The 18,990-nt window shown below is 36.9% G+C and overlaps 1 protein-coding gene across 3 annotated transcripts in view; it reads left to right on the top strand.

Annotated features, from left to right (window-relative positions):
* Positions 1–18,990, top strand: part of OPRM1 (opioid receptor mu 1) — a 158,449-nt gene that overhangs the window by 27,256 nt on the left and 112,203 nt on the right. For 2 of the 3 annotated variants that reach the window (XM_060029741.1, XM_060029742.1), the window contains exons 2-3: positions 5,133–5,485; positions 6,394–6,914. In XM_060029741.1, coding sequence (XP_059885724.1) covers positions 5,133–5,485; positions 6,394–6,914 — 874 coding nt within the window. Of the gene's footprint in view, positions 1–5,132; positions 5,486–6,393; positions 6,915–9,522; positions 9,568–18,990 lie in introns of those variants that run through there. The other variant, XM_060029740.1, reaches the window with a different exon arrangement.

Genomic DNA, 18,990 nt, shown 5'->3' with positions numbered 1-18,990 from the left:
AACATTGTTATCTAAGAAGCAAAAGGCTGAGACAGATATTCTGATGCTGTTTTTGAAGCAATTTGGTCTAAAGAGATAAAAATCTATATTTCAGGAAACAAAAATCTAAAGTCACAGATAAGAATATTTCACCAAATTATAATTACGTACATCAGAGGATTTAGCATGGTAATATGTTTCTATAATAGGTAAATTTTATTTATCACAGAATACAGGAATCAAGGAAAAAACATTATTTTTTTCATATAAACTTCTGATGAAATAAATATCCTGAAGTATATAAAATTTTCAGAAATCAAATAAAGCAGAAAACAAGCACTTCCGAAAGGTGTAATGCAAAAAATGGTCAAGCGAAGTCTCTTGACCATAATGGAAGAGTCTCTCTTTTCATTTCCTTCCCTCTCCATTGATGTGTGGGCCTGTTCTTTCCCCATCCTCCACCCCAGTTCCCAATTCTAACAAGAGGATTTAAAGAGCCTTACAAAAATGCATGCAACAAAATAAGAAAAATAAAGAAGAAAATAGACAAATTGGAAGCCAAAAGAGAATGAAATGATGAGGTTCGCAGGATTCAGTACAATAGAAGTATATTAGATTCTAGTGCCATTAGAATTCTATGCAATTATTAAAAGGAGCCACACATTTTATTCTGATTTTTTCTAGCACCAAATGCGAAAATAAAAATATGATCCGTTACTCGTTTTGCATTTTCTATTTATAAAGTTCATCCACTGCTTGAAGAAAGCAGATTTTTGTTCTTGTTCCATCCGAAGGCTATTTTTTTCATGAATTTTCATTAATGGGACATGGAGTAGGAGGAAAGTAGGAATATAGAGAAAAACAACAACAACAAAAAGGCAGTATGGATGAAAAAAAAGAGTACCACTCAACGAAAAAGACTCTGACGGTTGTTACACTCCGGTGGCACAGAGACAGAAAGAGGTAATTGACCTCTGGAAGAAGGTGCCTCTCTGTTTAATTTCCTGTAAACCTCTCTCTGTCTTCTCTTCTGAGACAAATTAGTAAACAATAATCACTTTTCTGTCTGCAGGGCTCAGAGGTCTCAGAATACTACTTTCTCCTTTTGCTAGTATAAACTCATTGGAAATTTGGTCACTGACCACAGAAACCACTTTGAAATAAATGTAAGTAAAATGTTTTAGAATATTTTATAGCAAAGTGAGAAATCCCCTGTTCCCTCCACTAAGCTAGTTGAGAAGATAACAGAGAATAATACACTAATATATGGTCTCTTTCTGTGTTTATACCTAATGAGAATGTATCATAGGCTTTGGTTGTTTTCAACCTCTCTCTCTCTCTCTCTTTCACACACACACACACACACACACACACACACACACACACACACACATGTACGTTTGCCTGAGACAACAGAATGGAATGGATAATAAAGGAGAGATTCAGGTAGGTACTAATGTGACCATTTTCTTCATCTAAATTATAACCTGAAATGTAGGACAAGTGCCTTTATTTCATTGGATTTATCCAATTAATCATGAGTATTTAAAGACAACACTCTAAGTAGGATTTTTCTCCATTAAAAATGTGAATTTCTCTATGTGAGGGTAAGTGGATATAAAAGTCATGACAGATGTGAAAAAGGTATCTTTCCAAGCACAATGCTGAACATATAAAAGGGGCTCATTGAATCCTTACTGAGTTAGACATCTTTCTTCTTCACTGATATTAGAAAAAAAAAAAAAACCTCCATTTGGTAAAACATGAAAGGGCAGAAAATCAGCCCAAAAAGAGGTGAAAATCTTCTGTACATCCCAGCTGGTTCTATCGTGAACTCCTAAAATAGGTAGAGAGCCATGTGAAGCACATGATGGGGTACAGAGCTGACAAGCTGGATTCTGGAATACTTTCTTCCTCTTTTCAAGCATCCTTGGTCTGTTTTTTTTTCTGGACAGCATTGTAATTCATTTGGATTCATATAGCAAATAAACTACTCAGTCATTTAGAACAAATTTTTTTAAATACATACTAGGAAAATTTCAGTGGGCTAACTAGAAAGGAAAAAATAGCTTGGCTCACCGCCTAGAGGAAAAGATCTAATTCAGTGAGCATAGCAGGAACAGTCAATGTCAAAAAGGTCCTGTAGTACAGGTGAGACACTCTGAGAACGTGTCACCTATCCCTCCCAGTTTGTTTTGCCCACTTTGCCACTAAACTCATCCATGACACAGTAAGAACTCATAGGTACAAAAGATGGAAAAAGGATTGTGTGTTGACATCCAGGAGTTCTACTCAGACCCACCCAGGTAAACTGAACCCAAAGGTAATCCTCCCTCCGGCTCACCTCTTCGGCATGCTTGCTAACTCTGGTTCGTATATTCCTATAACTTATAGTGTGACTCTGATTGTTCCTGTAACTTTCCTGGAGCAATGTTCATGCCACCACATCAGAACAGAACAGAACAGAATGAAAAGCCCATGTTTGCTGGACTGCATGACCCCTTTTCTGGTCAGACTATCCCTTCAGATTGAAGGCTTTGGAGATATGCCAGAGGCAAGTGGAACTCCCAAACCTTTAGTCTTGTATAATTATTCTCCTCCACATATTTTGGAAACTGCTGAACCCTCTCTTATATGTTGCTGTGATTCAGAGGGTAAGTAATTGGGATATGAATACTGGCTATCTTTAGAGGAAAGCTCTTTGGATAAATGGAGAAAAACAGCATTATTCCTGTAAAATGCCAATTGACATAGCTTTTATAGATAAATATTCACTTTTCCTTTTGTGATGTGGAAACCTAACCTAATTTTGCTTCACAAACATCTCATTCTGGGGGAGGAAAGGATTTTTTTTTTAATGAAACAATCATACATCCGTAAGTACCTGGTGCTAAGATGAACCTGAAGAAAATGTTAAAAGTATGATGAGTCATAAACTGACAGTAAAGAACCTGATTATTTGACATAAAACATTCTGCTAAAGATAAGATGTGAAATGTAAGGTCTGCTGGCTGGGAAGTGTCGCGTGTGCCTTTACATCATGCAGGATTTAGGCATGGGTTCCTCTCTCACTCTCTCAGATCCACATGCTCTGGGTTAAATCCATTTTCAGACAGGCTCTTCCAACAACTACATACCTTGCATCCTCTCAGGTTTAATTATTTAAAACTAATATACTCTTTCCCCAGAAGTCCCCCCAAAATCTCACCGGCTCTAGTTGAAACATGAGACCATTGCTGGGCATTCACTTTAAATCTTCATGCCTTGAACTAGCAATGGAGCCCATCGCAAAGTACATGGACTGAGAATGGGAAATGAGTGGCTCCTTAGAGTGAAACTGAGGTCCTGTTACCAACAGCAGAGCAGATAGACGTGGAGTGTCAAATATATTTGACAATTTGACAATATATTTGCTAGCTATTCTTCTACCATCAGATATAATTCATTAGTGTCTCGCCGTACCTGTTTGTCTTCTACTTGGTAGTTCTAATTTCTGCGGCTTTGAGGACACATAACACTCCTAAATACTTATCCCAGAGACAGAAAAACATAAGTCCATGCAAATACTTGTACAAAACTGTTCATAACAGCTAATTAGTAATATCTAAAGAGTGGATGCCACCCAATTCCCATTAATAGGTGAGTGGATAGACAAGTTATGGCATATCCATACAATGGAATACCACTGGACAATAAAAAAGAATGAATCATTGATGAGTGCAACAATGTGAATAAATTTCAAAATAATTGTGCTGAGTGAAAGAAGCTAGACAAAAAAAGAGTACATATTGGGTGATTCTATTTACATAAAAAGTCTAGAAAATGAAAACTAATCTATAATGACAGAAAGGAGATCAAGATCAGTAATTGCCTATAGAACAGTGGGAGTGGGGGTCAAGGCAGGGAGGGGCAAGATGGAAGGATTAGAGAGCTGCACAAGGAAGCATTGAGGGGGGAGTGATTGACATGTTCATCATCTTGATCAAGAGTTGGCATTTTTTGCTGTAAAGGGCCAGATAGTAAATATTTTAGGCTTTGCAAACCATATAGTCTCTTACTCAACTCTGCCATTGCATCATCAAAACAGTTATAGATAAGAAGAATTAAATGAGTGTGAGTGTGTACCAATAGAACTGTTTACAAAATCAGGTGCAGTCTAATTGAGTGTGCAAGCCAGTCCCTGCTCTTGGTTATGGTGATGGGTTCGAAAGTGTGTACATATAGCAAAACATCAAATTGTATACTTTTATTATATGCCTCCATAAAGTTATTAAATAATAAAAACAAGACAAACAGCCTTAGCTTCCCCATCACAAAGTGGATAAAGTCTAATCTTCTTACCATGGTATACAAGTCCCTCTATGAACTGGCCTCTATATTCCTCCCCTATCAGATTCATTGTCATTCCTGCTGGCATTTTTACTCTTTCAGTGCCAAACATACCCATCATGCCATTTCACCTCTATGCCTTTGCTCGAGCTTTCTCTCTGTCTTGAATGACCTACTCCTACCAACTGTAAGATTAAACTCGCGCATGTACACTCTCAAGATGCATTCCTTCTTTCCTTATGATACCCCTACTATTCCCTTTGCCTCATCTCTATGACTCCATAGTAGCCTGTATATTTGTGTGTGGGTTCATGTGTATGTGTATACACCTACATATACATACACTCTTGCACGATTACATTGTTCCATAATTTTAACTAGATAGCTGAAATTTTTCTCATATATTTAGAATTAAAATGTATTATTACCCCATGTCTGGATACTTGACTGAGCCCTCCCTGTGTCTATTATACCTATCACAGTGTCCGGCACATTTTTTAAAAAAGCAAATAAACCAATAAATCAGTATGGCAGCTCTTATTATAACTTTTTTACAGATAATGAAACTGATAGTTAGAGAAGGTATATATATAGCCCATAGGCACATGGTTATAAATGGCCAATCTAGCACTGTGAAAGAGTTCCTCTGTATCTAATCTCAAATGCTTCCCACTAATCCTTGCAATTGTTTTTGCTTTGGTTTTGGGGGGGTTTGTTTTGTTCTGTTTTTTAGTTTTTGCTTTTTAATTGAAAGCTTAACTACATTTCACCCTGATGGTTTTATTTTTTTCTGGCGGTGCCACTGCTCTTCCTTCATCTCTTAGATACACCAAAATGAAGACTGCCACCAACATCTATATTTTCAACCTTGCTCTGGCAGACGCCCTAGCAACCAGTACCCTGCCCTTCCAGAGTGTCAATTACCTAATGGGAACATGGCCATTTGGAACCATCCTCTGCAAGATTGTGATCTCCATAGATTACTATAATATGTTCACCAGCATATTCACCCTCTGCACCATGAGCATTGATCGCTACATCGCAGTCTGCCATCCCGTCAAGGCCCTGGATTTCCGCACTCCCCGCAATGCCAAGATCGTCAACATCTGCAACTGGATCCTCTCTTCAGCCATTGGTCTGCCTGTGATGTTCATGGCAACAACAAAGTACCGGCAAGGTGAGTATGGCTGCAGGCCTGAGGGATAGAGAGAATATAGTTAGATATGTTAGTGAAGTCATAAGCCAAGTAGAAATTATGGAGTGGTCCCATGCTGTAGACAAACAGTAATTTTAATGATTCTTTTTAGCAAAATAGTTTTGAATATTTTGAACTAGGAATTTTCCCCTACAATTTTAAGTCCAGTAAACATTTGAAAGAGAAGATAAACCATAATCTATCGGTTCCTGATTTCTCTGCACTTACTTCATCAAAATGACAGGAAAATAAGAACACAGCTCTTTCAAGAGTAATTAGAGCTTAAACCCAAAGAACATTAAGTGGAGGCTTGTTTTAAAATCTCGAGTGGCTGCCTACATGACAAATTTATCTTTTTAGACTTCAGAATGATAAATCACCCATCAAAAAGTAGAGTTGAGGGAATCCCCTGCTGGTCCAGTGGTTAGGACTCAGCACTTCCACTGCGGTGGTGGCCGGGTTGGGGAACTAAGACCTCGCAAGCCACACGGGTGGCCAAAATAAAAAACCCAGAAAATGAAGTGAAGACATCCATTACCTGGAAACCCCTATAGAATCTTGACAGTGATTATATTTTTATATCAGCCTAGACCCCATAGAGGATCTAGCTCACGGTGAGAGATTCATAACTGTTGACTGAATGAAAGCTTAACGTCATCAAAGTGGAGAACCTAAATGACGTATCTGGAAAAAATAACTCTCCTGAAAATCAAGAGAGAACTGAGTTTCTTCCATGGTTTCTTTAAATCTTCCTTTTCTGGCTTGTGTAGTAATAGCCAGAGGTTAACCCAGGTCAAGGTGACAAATTAGAGAGCAAAATGGCAATCGTAACACCTCATGACATCATTAAAAGTTGCTGCTAGTTCTTCCTTATCATTCTTCTCTTCTAGGTTCCATAGATTGTACACTAACGTTTTCTCACCCAACCTGGTACTGGGAGAACCTGCTGAAAATCTGTGTTTTCATCTTTGCTTTCATCATGCCTGTCCTCGTCATTACGGTGTGTTACGGACTGATGATCTTACGCCTCAAGAGCGTCCGCATGCTCTCTGGCTCCAAAGAAAAGGATCGGAACCTGCGAAGAATCACCAGGATGGTGCTGGTGGTTGTGGCTGTGTTCATCGTCTGCTGGACCCCCATTCACATTTACGTCATCGTCAAAGCCTTGATCACAATCCCAGAAACTACTTTCCAGACTGTTTCATGGCACTTCTGCATTGCTCTCGGTTACACAAACAGCTGCCTGAACCCGGTCCTTTATGCATTTCTGGATGAAAACTTCAAACGATGCTTCAGAGAGTTCTGCATCCCAACTTCCTCCACCATTGAGCAGCAAAACTCCACTAGAATACGTCAGAACACCAGAGACCTCCCGTCCACGGCCAACACAGTGGATAGGACTAACCATCAGGTAGGCAGCTTCTAGGATTGGGTGTACCTCCTGGGGATGACAGAAAAGTTATAGAGCTTCTTAAAAGCCAAGATTGGAATCCACTGGAAAAGGATCAGTAACCAGGGGATTGAGGCTGAGCTCTATGTATTTTGTACATATGCATTCAGATATAGAGACATTCCAATCAGATATCCATACATCTACTAAAAATCTACTATCTTCACAGCCTTTGCTTCTATGCAAAATTAATGACTTCAGCACATTGTGGAAGTGATCTTAATCTAGAATTCTTCTCATTCCCCCCAATGTTAGGTGTTTCATGCATATCACTCCAATGTCCCTGTCGCTTCTCAAAAGCCAGTCCTGCTCTGGATCTATGGTTACAGAGAAAGTGTCAGCACTTTGCCCACTGTAGTGATGGGTGACGATGTTCCCAGCAACTCACTGTCACACCAAAGGAGAAAAGAGGATTCAATGACCCATCCTTAACTTTGCTGAGTCACTGATTTATAAATTTTTATACCTGAACTCTAGAGAAAACATCAAACTTATTACTTAAGTATTAGAACTAAATTAGTTTTGCAACAGTCATCATACCAGTTGAGGTTATAATGAGGAGTGACTATCTGTTGGAAGATATATCCCTATGCACAGAAGAGTACAGATGGGAGCCTGCACAGAAGATGCAAGGTCTACACACAACAGAATAATCACATGAGAAATCAAAAAGGAGGAAAGAGAAAAAAAAATCTGTCTCTAAGTTAATATTGCCTTGTTAAGCCACTGGTTTGGAAATTTTGGAGTCTGGCCTGTAAAGTAAATCAGTCACTGAATTATTAAAATTAACTTAAGTAAGTAAATTTCTGAATGATGGTACCAGCATCCAAAAATCACAGCCTGTGTAATTTTATAACACAGAACTCAAATTCAAACTCCCTGTGAAAGTAAATCCTCATGTCAGAATCTTAGGTAAAGTTTCTAGGGTCAGGGAGCAGAACAGTGGGGACAGATGTCTCCCTAAAAATCATCAGGAAGTCAAGTCACGGAGCCAGAGAGAGAGCCTGGTTCCCTTAGGATGCAGCTGCTTCCTCTCTGCTTCCTGTTCCCCACTCCTCGCTGTCCCTTGTGACAGCCACTACTGCCACCCAACCCACCCAACCCAGCCCAATTAGAAGAGCTCACCCCTTCTAATTGACCACAGGACCAATGTAAGATGGCCCAGAAGGATCTGCCACGGCAACAGGAATCCTCATACTCTTGATATTAAATAATGTTAAAATGAACCCAGGAACTCGCAAGCCCTGGGGAGCATGAGGTAATGATGGCAGGCCTATTTCCAACCAAAGGGAAATTATTAACTTATTATGTCTCCCTTCTAATTCCATTTCAGAAACAAAAGCCAGAAAGAACAGTTTTTTTACTCTGTTTCTTTAATTTTTTTTTTTTCACATCAAGACCTCTAAGCCTGCTCCTTTTACTAAGCAGCTCTCCTTCTCAGTGATTCTGGAAATCTTGTGAATAACTTAAAGAGGGTAGGAATTTAAATAGATTTTTCTCTAACCTGAAGATAATACGTTAAAGAATGCAACTTAAAACCCTCAGTCCTAAACTGAGGTTAAAATATTTACCATTGGAGCAAAACGATGGCCATTGTAAAGGATTCGTTCTCTCTCCTTAAGCACCCGTTTATACCCTCCCTCTCCTTTCAGGCACTTTGGGGAGTGGCTGCTGGTATTGTACCCTGTACCACTGCCGAGGTCTCTTGTCATATCTGATCCTCTCAGAACCCTTCACCTGCCTTGCTTTCCTGGAAGTACAGCTCCCAGCTTGTCTGGTGGAGTGTTTTTCCTGAGTTCAGCATGAGTGTCCTTCAGCTGCCCCGACACTGCCCTTGACTCCCCTCCAAATCCAGCAGTTTCACAGCCACATGTGTGGTTCTTGCACAGCCAGAGAGAGGAGAAAGGAAGCTAACTGGGGAAGCTCTGGTCTAAGTAACTAAAAGGTTTGCTTTAAAAATACATCCAAATGGAGCTTATCTTCATTGCTGCCTCTGTGAAGCAGCATCAGTGTCAGATAACAGCAGAAACACATTAGCCCTGTAATTGGCTGCTTTCCCAAAACGCCCAGCTGGGAGAGCTGGACACAGAAGAGTGGATGCCAGGAAAAGAGGAAAAGACACTCTGACATATTTGAAAATTAAGATAAATCAAATATCCCTTTCACTAATCTCCACTGAGGTGTCATCATTAGAATCAAGGCAGTTATACACAGACATCTGGAACAATACGTAAGTCTTTGGTGATCTTTTCACTAATATATCAAAATAATAAAATTATTTGGGGGAAAAATTGGAGACTTTACGGCTGTGTCTGTAGGTCATTGATTCGTTTACAAATTCAGTATCTGACAGGGAGGTGTTATTTTCTTTTTTCTTTTTTTTTTTTAAGTCATGAACCGTCATGTTAGGAAACAAAGCTAATTGGATTTGCATTAACTGTTTAACTGCTGTCTGTACCATTGTATATGTTTATGTCCTGCCTATCTATGTATTTGTATTTTCTCCAAGAAATATGTTGTACTGTGTGTGTCACATGTCAAGCACATTAGTCAACTTCATATTCTGCAGATCAGAGATCCAATATCAAACCTTCCCAGGGTGTCTGTATTCTGAAACTGTACACTGAGATCATGTCCATGCAACGCAAAGTCAAGTGGAGAGTTGGCAGTTATCAAGGTAATTTGATCATATAAGAAAATTATGTGCCCAAGATAAACTTGGAGTCATACTTACATAGCTAAGGGCTACTTGGTCAGCTTTTGCTGCATAACAAATCATTCCAAAATTTAATGGCTGAAAGCAACCATTTATTTAGTTTACAATTCTATAGATCAGTAATTTGGGCTGGGCTGGGCTGGGCTGGGCTAGACAGTTCTTCCAGTCTTAGCTGGGCTCACTCTGTGGTGAGCTGCCCTATCGGCTGTCAGCCAGCTGATCTAAGGTGGCCATAGCAAGAATGGCTAGCTCCTCATGGATCCTCATCTTCCATTATCTGTGTTAGCCCAGGCTTGTTCTCATGGCCATCACAGGTTCTAGGTTCAAAGGGTGGGAAAACAGACTCCACCTATTGATGGAGCTGCAGTCACATTGCAAAGGGGTGTGGATGTAGGGAGGGAAGTCATTGTGGCCACTTTTGCTAACCATCTACAGTAGGCACATGGTGCGTGGGACAAGTTAGCCTTAGCTCCCTGAGAGCTCCAATTATATCTGTCTTGCTCCTTCTTGTATCTCCAGTATCTGCCTAGCACAGTAAAGTGTACTCCAAAAACATCTGTTGAATAAATGAATGATTAAATAAATATCTTTTGATATTTCAGGAGATCTGGAGGGGGTAGGAATGACCCCTTTCTTGCAACTGATTGACAAGCTAAAGGATTGTGTAATACCCTGACATTATTTCAGGCTCACCCTTCAGTAAAAAAAATATTCACAGGAGGGATTCTTTATTTTTTCTCTCCAGCCTTTAGTCCTCTGATCCAAAGTTACACTTTTCAAAAATTTTCTTACATTGGTGCTTGCCTTCTAATTTTATTTTTAATAAGTGTTATTGATAAGGGGGTCAAGAACCAGACTCAGTGCCCTAAAGAGCTCATACCCTGGCTCAATGTGGAAAAAAAAAAAAAAAAAAGATGGTCTCATATTCTTTTATGCATTCCAGGGTCCAGCATACTGCTCCAGCTGTAGTGTTCCATGCCTGATTTATGTTCAGCTTGTTGTCTTTATGTCTTCTAGATCTTTGGTAGGTAGACTTAGGCAAAGGCATTCATTTTCCATCTGCTCTCAATGCAACTTAATTTCTTTGTACCCTGTTGTTGTCCTCATTCGATTCCACTTGGCTTCAAAACACTTCCATCATTTGCTCAAATCAGTCCAGGTCCAACTCAGACCTGAGATGCTGGCCTGCCTTCACTGCTTGGTTTCCACCCTGATCACATTCTCTAATGTATTTTTAGTTTTGACACCTAGATTATTTTTTAATGTATAACATTATATGGGAAAAGAGAAATTTGTTATGTCAGTTAGATTATTATTTAAAGAGTTTGCATTAACTAGAACCATAATAATAATGCTATCTTTCCCTTATATGATAGCATGAAGATTAAAAAGTGCTTTTATCACATCAGCTTCCTATAATAACCCTAATGGGTAAACATGAAAAAAAAAATTTTCAAGGAGGTTAAATGATTATACAAGATCAAACCACCAGTAAGAGGCAGAACCCAGACAAATATCTAGACTTCTCATATTAATCCAAAACTTTTCTCTGCTATCCCACAAAATACCACTTTGCACTCAAATATTAGTATATGGTCTCAGGCAGAGGATCTCAGGCTTTACAGTGAGCTCCAGAAAGTGTAACTTTTGAGGAACTCTAAGAAATCTGGTTCACTGAGTCAAAGTAGGGTCCAATAATCTGAATTTTGAACAAAACACTAAACTGAAAGCTGATTTAAAAGGTAACTTCATCCAAACACTACCAAAGTTACTGTTTTGTCTAACCTGAGTAACCCATTCGGTCAAGCTGATTGATACTAATTTTTTTCACCAAATGAATCTTGTGTTTAGCAAAATAATGTAGTTATCTTGTGACAAAGCCTTAACTTTCTAATATATCAATCAGTGAGTCTTATAGAACAAAGTAATATAACAATGATAAAGCTAACATTATGGTACCTCCTGCTAACTCCACATCAATATGGCAAGCCCATTCCTAAACCCTTAGGTTACTATTTTTTTAGCAGTTTCTTGACATTTTGATCAAAGTAGCAGGTCAAGCAATGAGGAGATGCTTTGCATTTGCGTTAACTAAAAAACTATATTATCCCCAGCTAAACTAAAAGCAGAAGCCTAATTTGTCAAATCACTCTCAAAAGTTGGCTCTCGACTTTTTTACAAGACATCTGTGGAGAACCAATTTGAGAAGGAAAAGCATTTCAATTCCATGACAAAAGTCCCAAATGAGGATAGCTCACAAAATTACCAGGTTTGACCACATTAATGCATATTTTGTGAATGAGGCCAAAGTGGCTATTCTTTCAATTCTTTAGTTTAAAAAGAAAACAGTTCCAGTTAAGAGTGTGTGTGTGTGTGTGTGTGTGTGTGTGTGTGTGTGTGAGAGAGAGAGACAGAGAGAGAGAGAGAGCATACACATGCATGATATAGGCGTGCTTCTATGCATGTGCAATACTAGAGTATATCTAAGTTTAAAATGAATTATCCCTTTCATAAATATAGCAGAAGAGCTTAATATGTTTCTGTAAATTGGCTACAATCTGGGATGAGAAAATATTGTTTACTTGGAAATATGTTTATTGCCACAAAATATTTGACTATTAGTAATAACAGACCTAAATAGACACTTCTCCAAAGAAGCCATACAGATGGCCAACAGGCACATGGAAAGATGCTCAATATCACTAACTATTAGAGAAATGCAAATTAAAACAACAATGAGGTATCATCTTATACAAGCCAGGATGACCATCATTAAAATGTCTACAAATAATAAATGCTGGAGAGGGTGTGGGAAAAAAGGAACCTTCCTGCACCGTTGGTGGGAATGTAAAATGGTGCAGCCACTATGGAGAACAGTATAGAGTTTCCTTAAAAAACTAAAAGTAGAGTTACCATATGATCCTGCAATCCCATTCCTGGGCATATATCCAGACAGAACTCTAATTCGAAAAGATACGTGCACCCCAATGTTCACTGCAACACTATTTACAACAGCCAAGACATGGACGCAACCTAAATGTCCATGGACAGAGCAATGGATAAAGAAGATGTGGTACATATATACTATGGAATATTACTCAGCCAGAGAAAAGAATGAAATAACGCCATTTGCAGCATGGACCTAGAGATTACCATACTAAGTAAAGTCAGTCAGAAAGAGAAAGACAAATACCATGTGATATCACTTATGTGTGGAATCTAAAAATATGATACAAATGAACTTATTTCCAAAACAGAAACAGACTCAAACATAGAAAGCAAACTTATGGTTACCAAAGGGTTTAATGGGAGGGAGGAGATAAATTAGGAGTTTGGGATTAATATACACACGTTACTATACATAAAATAGGTAAACAAGAAGACCTATTGTATAGCACAGGAAACTATATTCAATATCCTGTAATAACCTATAATGGAAAAGAATTTGAAAAAGAATATATATATACATACAGCTGAATCACTTTGCTGCACACTTAAAACTAACACAAAATTGTAAATTAACTATACTTCCATAAAAAATGGTTAAAAAAAGGAATTACAATATTTGCATTGAATAAATTTAGGTTTATGTAAAAAAAAGACTTTAGTAATAACATTTATTGACTGGTTTGTATCCAGTATATCTTATTTAATCATATGAGGTGTGGATTCTCTCTGCAGTTGAGGAAACCAATGCTTAAGGAATTAACTTGCCTAAGGTCATAGGTAAAGAGCAGTGGCTGAGGAATGAACCCAGTTGAATTTGATATTATAACCCAGACTTTTAATTAATGTGCCCTACTTTCCCCCTGGTCTGGTTTTCACTACGCTCAGTGGTGTCTCCTAGAACTAAATTTTAACATTTATATACTGACAGTTTGAATGCCATAAGGTCTTTATATGGGCTTGTTTAGATGTATTCTTAGTGTATTTGCATATTGTATATAAAAGTAAACACTCACATAGATTAATGACTATCACGGGGAATTAGAAATCCAATAATGGGGATCGTGGTTACCATTATATGAGCTCAAATTATTTGACTAAAATTTTTTGCTGTCAGTAAAGTCATATTGACTCTTACTGAATGATAGAATTTTCTTTTCCACAGTTAAAATTTTTGATTAACGTCAGAGAAGTTCATTTAATATTTTCATAAACTGACCTTTAGGATTGTGAGTCCAATCACATCTATCCTACTAGAGAAGGTAGCTTGGCGGGCTGGTGGTGCCAGAGGAACCAGGACAGGGAGTCAGTTGAATGTTCTAGTTGTCGTGCTGCCCTTGACCAGCATGTGATGGAGGAAACCCTTCATCTTGCAAGAACTCAGTCTTTTCAGCTATCACCTTGGTGGGCTGACCCAGAAGATTGTTCTGTACAGCAGAACAGTACAGTGGACACTGATATATGAATTAGCTAGAGTTCTTCCTGACTGAATACTATGAACTTTTAGGGAGGTTGAGCTTTAAAGATTGGATTAACTAATATAATTACTGCAGCATTTTCTTGTGCTTGTTATTCCAATTAATGTAACTAACTGATAAAATATGGCAACACAGTTTTCTTTAAAAAATTAACTCAAAATGATGTGTCATTAATTTGGCAACCTTAAGTGGTAAATTGCTATTTTATAAACATTTATCATGAAAAAGTCCTTACATTGAGATTTAGTGCATTGGAACATGTTGATCTTATTTTCTTTTTTTTTAACTTTTTATTTTATATTGGAGTATAGTTGATTAACAATGTTATGTTAGTTTCAGTTGTACAACAAAGTGATTCAGTTATACATATAAATGTATCTATTCTTTTTAGCTTTGGGAGTCAGCTATGAGAGGCAGATTCTTTTCTCTTTTAACTTTCTACAACACATGTATTCTTACTTCTACGTTTATGAATTTGAAATTCAGTTTTATAGTATTTTTTGCTTTTATATTTTTTTCCTCACTTCAAACAACGTTACCATTGGAATGAAGATGACCAACCACTAACTTCTGAATATCATTCTGATGTGGTTATCTTTTGGTCAGTTGCAATAAATATTTACAAATCGCTACAATTTTTTAAAAATTATAAAATTATTTTGGGGGTGACGTTGTGAGAACTACAACTTTCTAGAATAAAATATGTCTTAATATTTCCTTTTTGATTATTATCACCCTGGAAATCAAGAACCTAGAGCCATAACTTTTGCCTGCCTTCTCCCTTTACACTCAAGAATTTCTTTCTTACATAGTAGAGTTCCTAGCTTTGAAATGAGTAGAAATTTTTCACGATGAAAAGAAATATTAGAACCGTATTGTCTATGATTTATACTTTTACTGCAATAAAATAACATATATATAAAATAATAAAATACCATATAATATAACATACCAATACCAATAAAATACCATATAAATAGAATACTATATATATATATATATACACATACACACACACACACACACACACACACACACACACATATATATATATATATACACACACACACACACATATGGTGTGGGTAAGTGGAGGCTAGAAACAGGATTTATTCTGAGTGCTAAAAAATTGTAATAGTACTTTTCAAAACATGAATGGCATTCCTGATACATATCCAAAAGATTATAATGCCAGCTTTCAAGACCCCATGTGAGTTTGGTCATTCCCATTGCCAATGATGTATGCAGAAGGAATGCATATCTGGCAATGTACATATTAACCATACCTGGGTGGGAGATTAGTATGAATTTAATTTAGTGCTTGTTGCTTCACTGTGAATCAAAGGAAATGAACAACTTTTTCTTTCTATAACACCTGCCTTATTAGGAACACATGCAAATAACTAGCCTGATAAATTAGTTCCATGTAATTACAAATATCAAATAAATATAAGCTGAAAGTTTCACTATAATTTAAAATAATGGCCCCCTTGGTCCAAGAATGAGAATGAATATGTAGAAAAAGAATCCATGCTATTTGTCTGTATAGAGTGCAGTATTTATTAGGAAGGAAGAAAGGAAGGAAGGGAGAGAAAAAAGCTGACACAGAATATATTTTGTGTTGGAAATTAGTCACATTCTTCCTACTATTCTGTTTTCCATATAGACAACAGAAATTCAGGGATACTGGAAATCTACAAAATCTATCAAGCCCTACTTACTTCCTTTTTTTCCTACATACATTATCAAATCTTCATAAAGATTAAAAAATACTATATATAAAATATATATATGATCCAGAGTCCCATATGATATGTCTAAGTCCCTTAAAGCACAAGAAATGAATAAAATTTTTCTTGTGACAAAATAGGTACCTCTAAGACATCTGATATGAAAGCAAAAAAGTAAAGTCTATGGAAATTGACATTAATAAATAAGAATATCTTAAGAAAAGTCAAATTACTAAAAATAAACTTAACAATGAGAAAATTCAGTGAATAGTGGATGTGAACTAGAGTATGGCCATTCTATGTTTCATAATGCAATCACCACTTTAATCCATCCCATAATTTAACAACTTAGCAAAAATATCTCACTCTTGTTGTTCTTTCTTTTTCTCTGTCATGTCAGCTAACATGTTCTTATACTCAGAAATCCTCAAATATAGTTACATGTGAGCTCATTCAAATTCAAAACATCAACTTTTAAAAAGTGCTGTCTTCGAGATGCTCTTTGGAAACAGACGAGATACATGCCACTCCTAGAACCTTAAAACGCTGCAGATAGAGGCTTGCAGAATGGCTAATATGCCCTTTAACAACTGAAGATTTTTCTGGTTGTTTCAGAAATTCAGTGGAACAAATAACCTTTCAAATGGCTACACTGTAAGTAAATATCAACATCTAAATCCCAATAATGCGATTGGATTTATCAAGAAGATGAAAAATATTCACAGTTCTTAGAATATTGGAACTGAAAAAGTATATAGATCATCTAATCCAAACCTCCTGATGTTATAAATGGGGAAATTGTAGGCCAGAAATGTATTTTTTTATTGTATGCTTTTTTCCAAATATAAAATATATAATTGTGAGAGTCTTTTCAAATACCTAGTTTCCAAATAGAGTTTTTAAAAATTGTGACTAAAGAAAAAGATAGATAATTGTATTTTATGTAAACTCTACTATGTGTAAATTTAATTTAAAATACCAGCAGATAAAGGGAAACTTTATAATTAAATAAGAATAGCAAATATAATATAAAATCTTAAATATAATATAATATAATATAAATATAATATAAAATCTTAAAAATTTAGATGGCTCATTTATTTGGCCAGATCCTACCATTGACCAGCTGAATTTCCCTGTGGAATTTCCTGAAACTGTCTATATTTCAATGTCCTTATATGTAAGAATGGTCGTAACTATAGTGTCTAACAGTTATTTTGATGTGAATGTGATGCATAATTAGCCATGTAAAATACATAGCACAGTGCCAGGAAACTGGCTAGTAATACTAGTGTAAGCCACTTAGTGAGGTTCTACTGTTTTCACCTCCTCTATTCTCTTTCCCCCAAGAAGTTGAATTATAGCTCTTGTAATGAAAAGTTTAAAGGAATGAACTAATGCTGCTAAAAGGGATCGTAAAGTTGGTCTATCCCAACATTTCTCAGCCTTGGCTCTAGTGACATTTTGGGCCAGACAACTCTCTGTTGTGAGGGGATGCACATTGCAGGATGTTTAGTAGCATCCCTGTCTTCTACCCACTAGACGCCAGTATCACCCACCCATCCCCAGTTGTGACAGCCAAAATGTCTCCAGACATTGCCCCCCCAAGGAAAACAATCAGTTGAAAACCATTAGCGTAAATATCAGTTGAGAACCACTGATCTAAGCTGACCAATGATGTTTAATAGATGAAGAAACATCAAGGTCCAAATTAGTCATGTCCTTAAAGCACCACCTGAGAGTTGGAACTAGACCCCAGGTATTCTGACTTTGGACTAGATCTCCTCTGAAATATCACACTGATTTCTCAAACAAAGCTTTAGTCTGCACTGCTAACCAGTTGCAAAGAATAAGACTCAGTATTAATGGAAGACAAGAGAAAGCAAAATTCTTCAACGCTGATTTTATTTCAAGCTTCTCTTTCAGAGAAACGATCTTCAGCCTGAAACATTATTAAGAAAGAATTGAAGACCAGTAAAGGTGAAGATATTGTTAGAGAACATTCAGAAATGAGCTCGAATCTCTTGGAGATCTTAAAACACTAAGAGAACTTGTAAATGAAACACAATTAATGAAACACAAATCATAACTTCAAAGGCAAAGGAGTTATGAAAACTACAAAGACCACGTAGCTTTGTGCTAATTGTTTTAAGAACCTAGATCAGATTATTAAAGTGTATTTTGAGAGCACTTAGAAAGGAAGCAGTAACCTCTAGGAGGTGAGATAAGTTCTCAAGAATTAGTTACAAGACAAATTTTATTTTCTTAGGGGACAGAGAAATCAGGTACCCCAGTATCAATAGTGTTTTTGACAAGAGATTTGACAAACACTTGTTAATTTCTACACTTCTATCCTATATTGAATTATGATCTGAATGTAATGGTACAGCTTTGATTCCCACCTGAAGGGTCCCAATCAATGGAGAAATGCTCAATAACCTATGATCGGGTAAGGAGTCAAACATACTAGAAGAGAGAGAAAAAACTAAAACTATAGTAGTTACTAGAAGAAAAACTTTAGTCCAAAAATCCAATTATAGAAAGATAGAATGTGAGTGATAACAGATGTGCAAAAAGTCATAAAGATTTTATTTCATGAACCAACAATATGATATAGGCCATATCAACTCTTGCAATTATAGATAATCACATCAATAGAATTTTGGTTTCTAGAACCAAAGAAATATTAGCCTCACTCTAATAGACAACACACTTCAGGAATGAAATAAGCAAAATAGATTGTGTTCAGAGATGAACAACCAAGAAGGCAAAAGGAGTTAAAATTCCTTAATATGACAAATGGTTGAAATAAGTGCCCATGGTTACCTGGGAAATAGAAGGCTCAAACGGCACAAGATAGTTGTCTTCATATACTTAAAGGGATGTGAGCAGGGAATTGGACTTACCAATACGACTCCAATAATTAAAGCCAACAGGTGGAAGCTACAGGGAAAGGGATTGCAATACAACCAAAGAAAGGCTTTTCTAAGCTTTGAGACACTAGGATTCCCTTGTCACTGGAAGTTTTGAATGTCCAAACATCAGCATTTTGCCTACATAAAAGGGGATGTTACAAGAACTCAAGTGTTAAGATTTGATGTTTAGGGAATCAGAACAAGTGACTCTTTCATAAGTTTTTTTAGTTTTTTACAAGTTCCACTGAGTTC

Source organism: Delphinus delphis, chromosome 14 (genome assembly GCF_949987515.2).
Source record: "Delphinus delphis chromosome 14, mDelDel1.2, whole genome shotgun sequence".
NCBI classification, from domain to species: domain Eukaryota; kingdom Metazoa; phylum Chordata; class Mammalia; order Artiodactyla; family Delphinidae; genus Delphinus; species Delphinus delphis.
The sequence above is the reverse complement of the archived record's forward strand: the minus strand, read 5'-3'. Positions and strand labels throughout refer to the sequence as shown.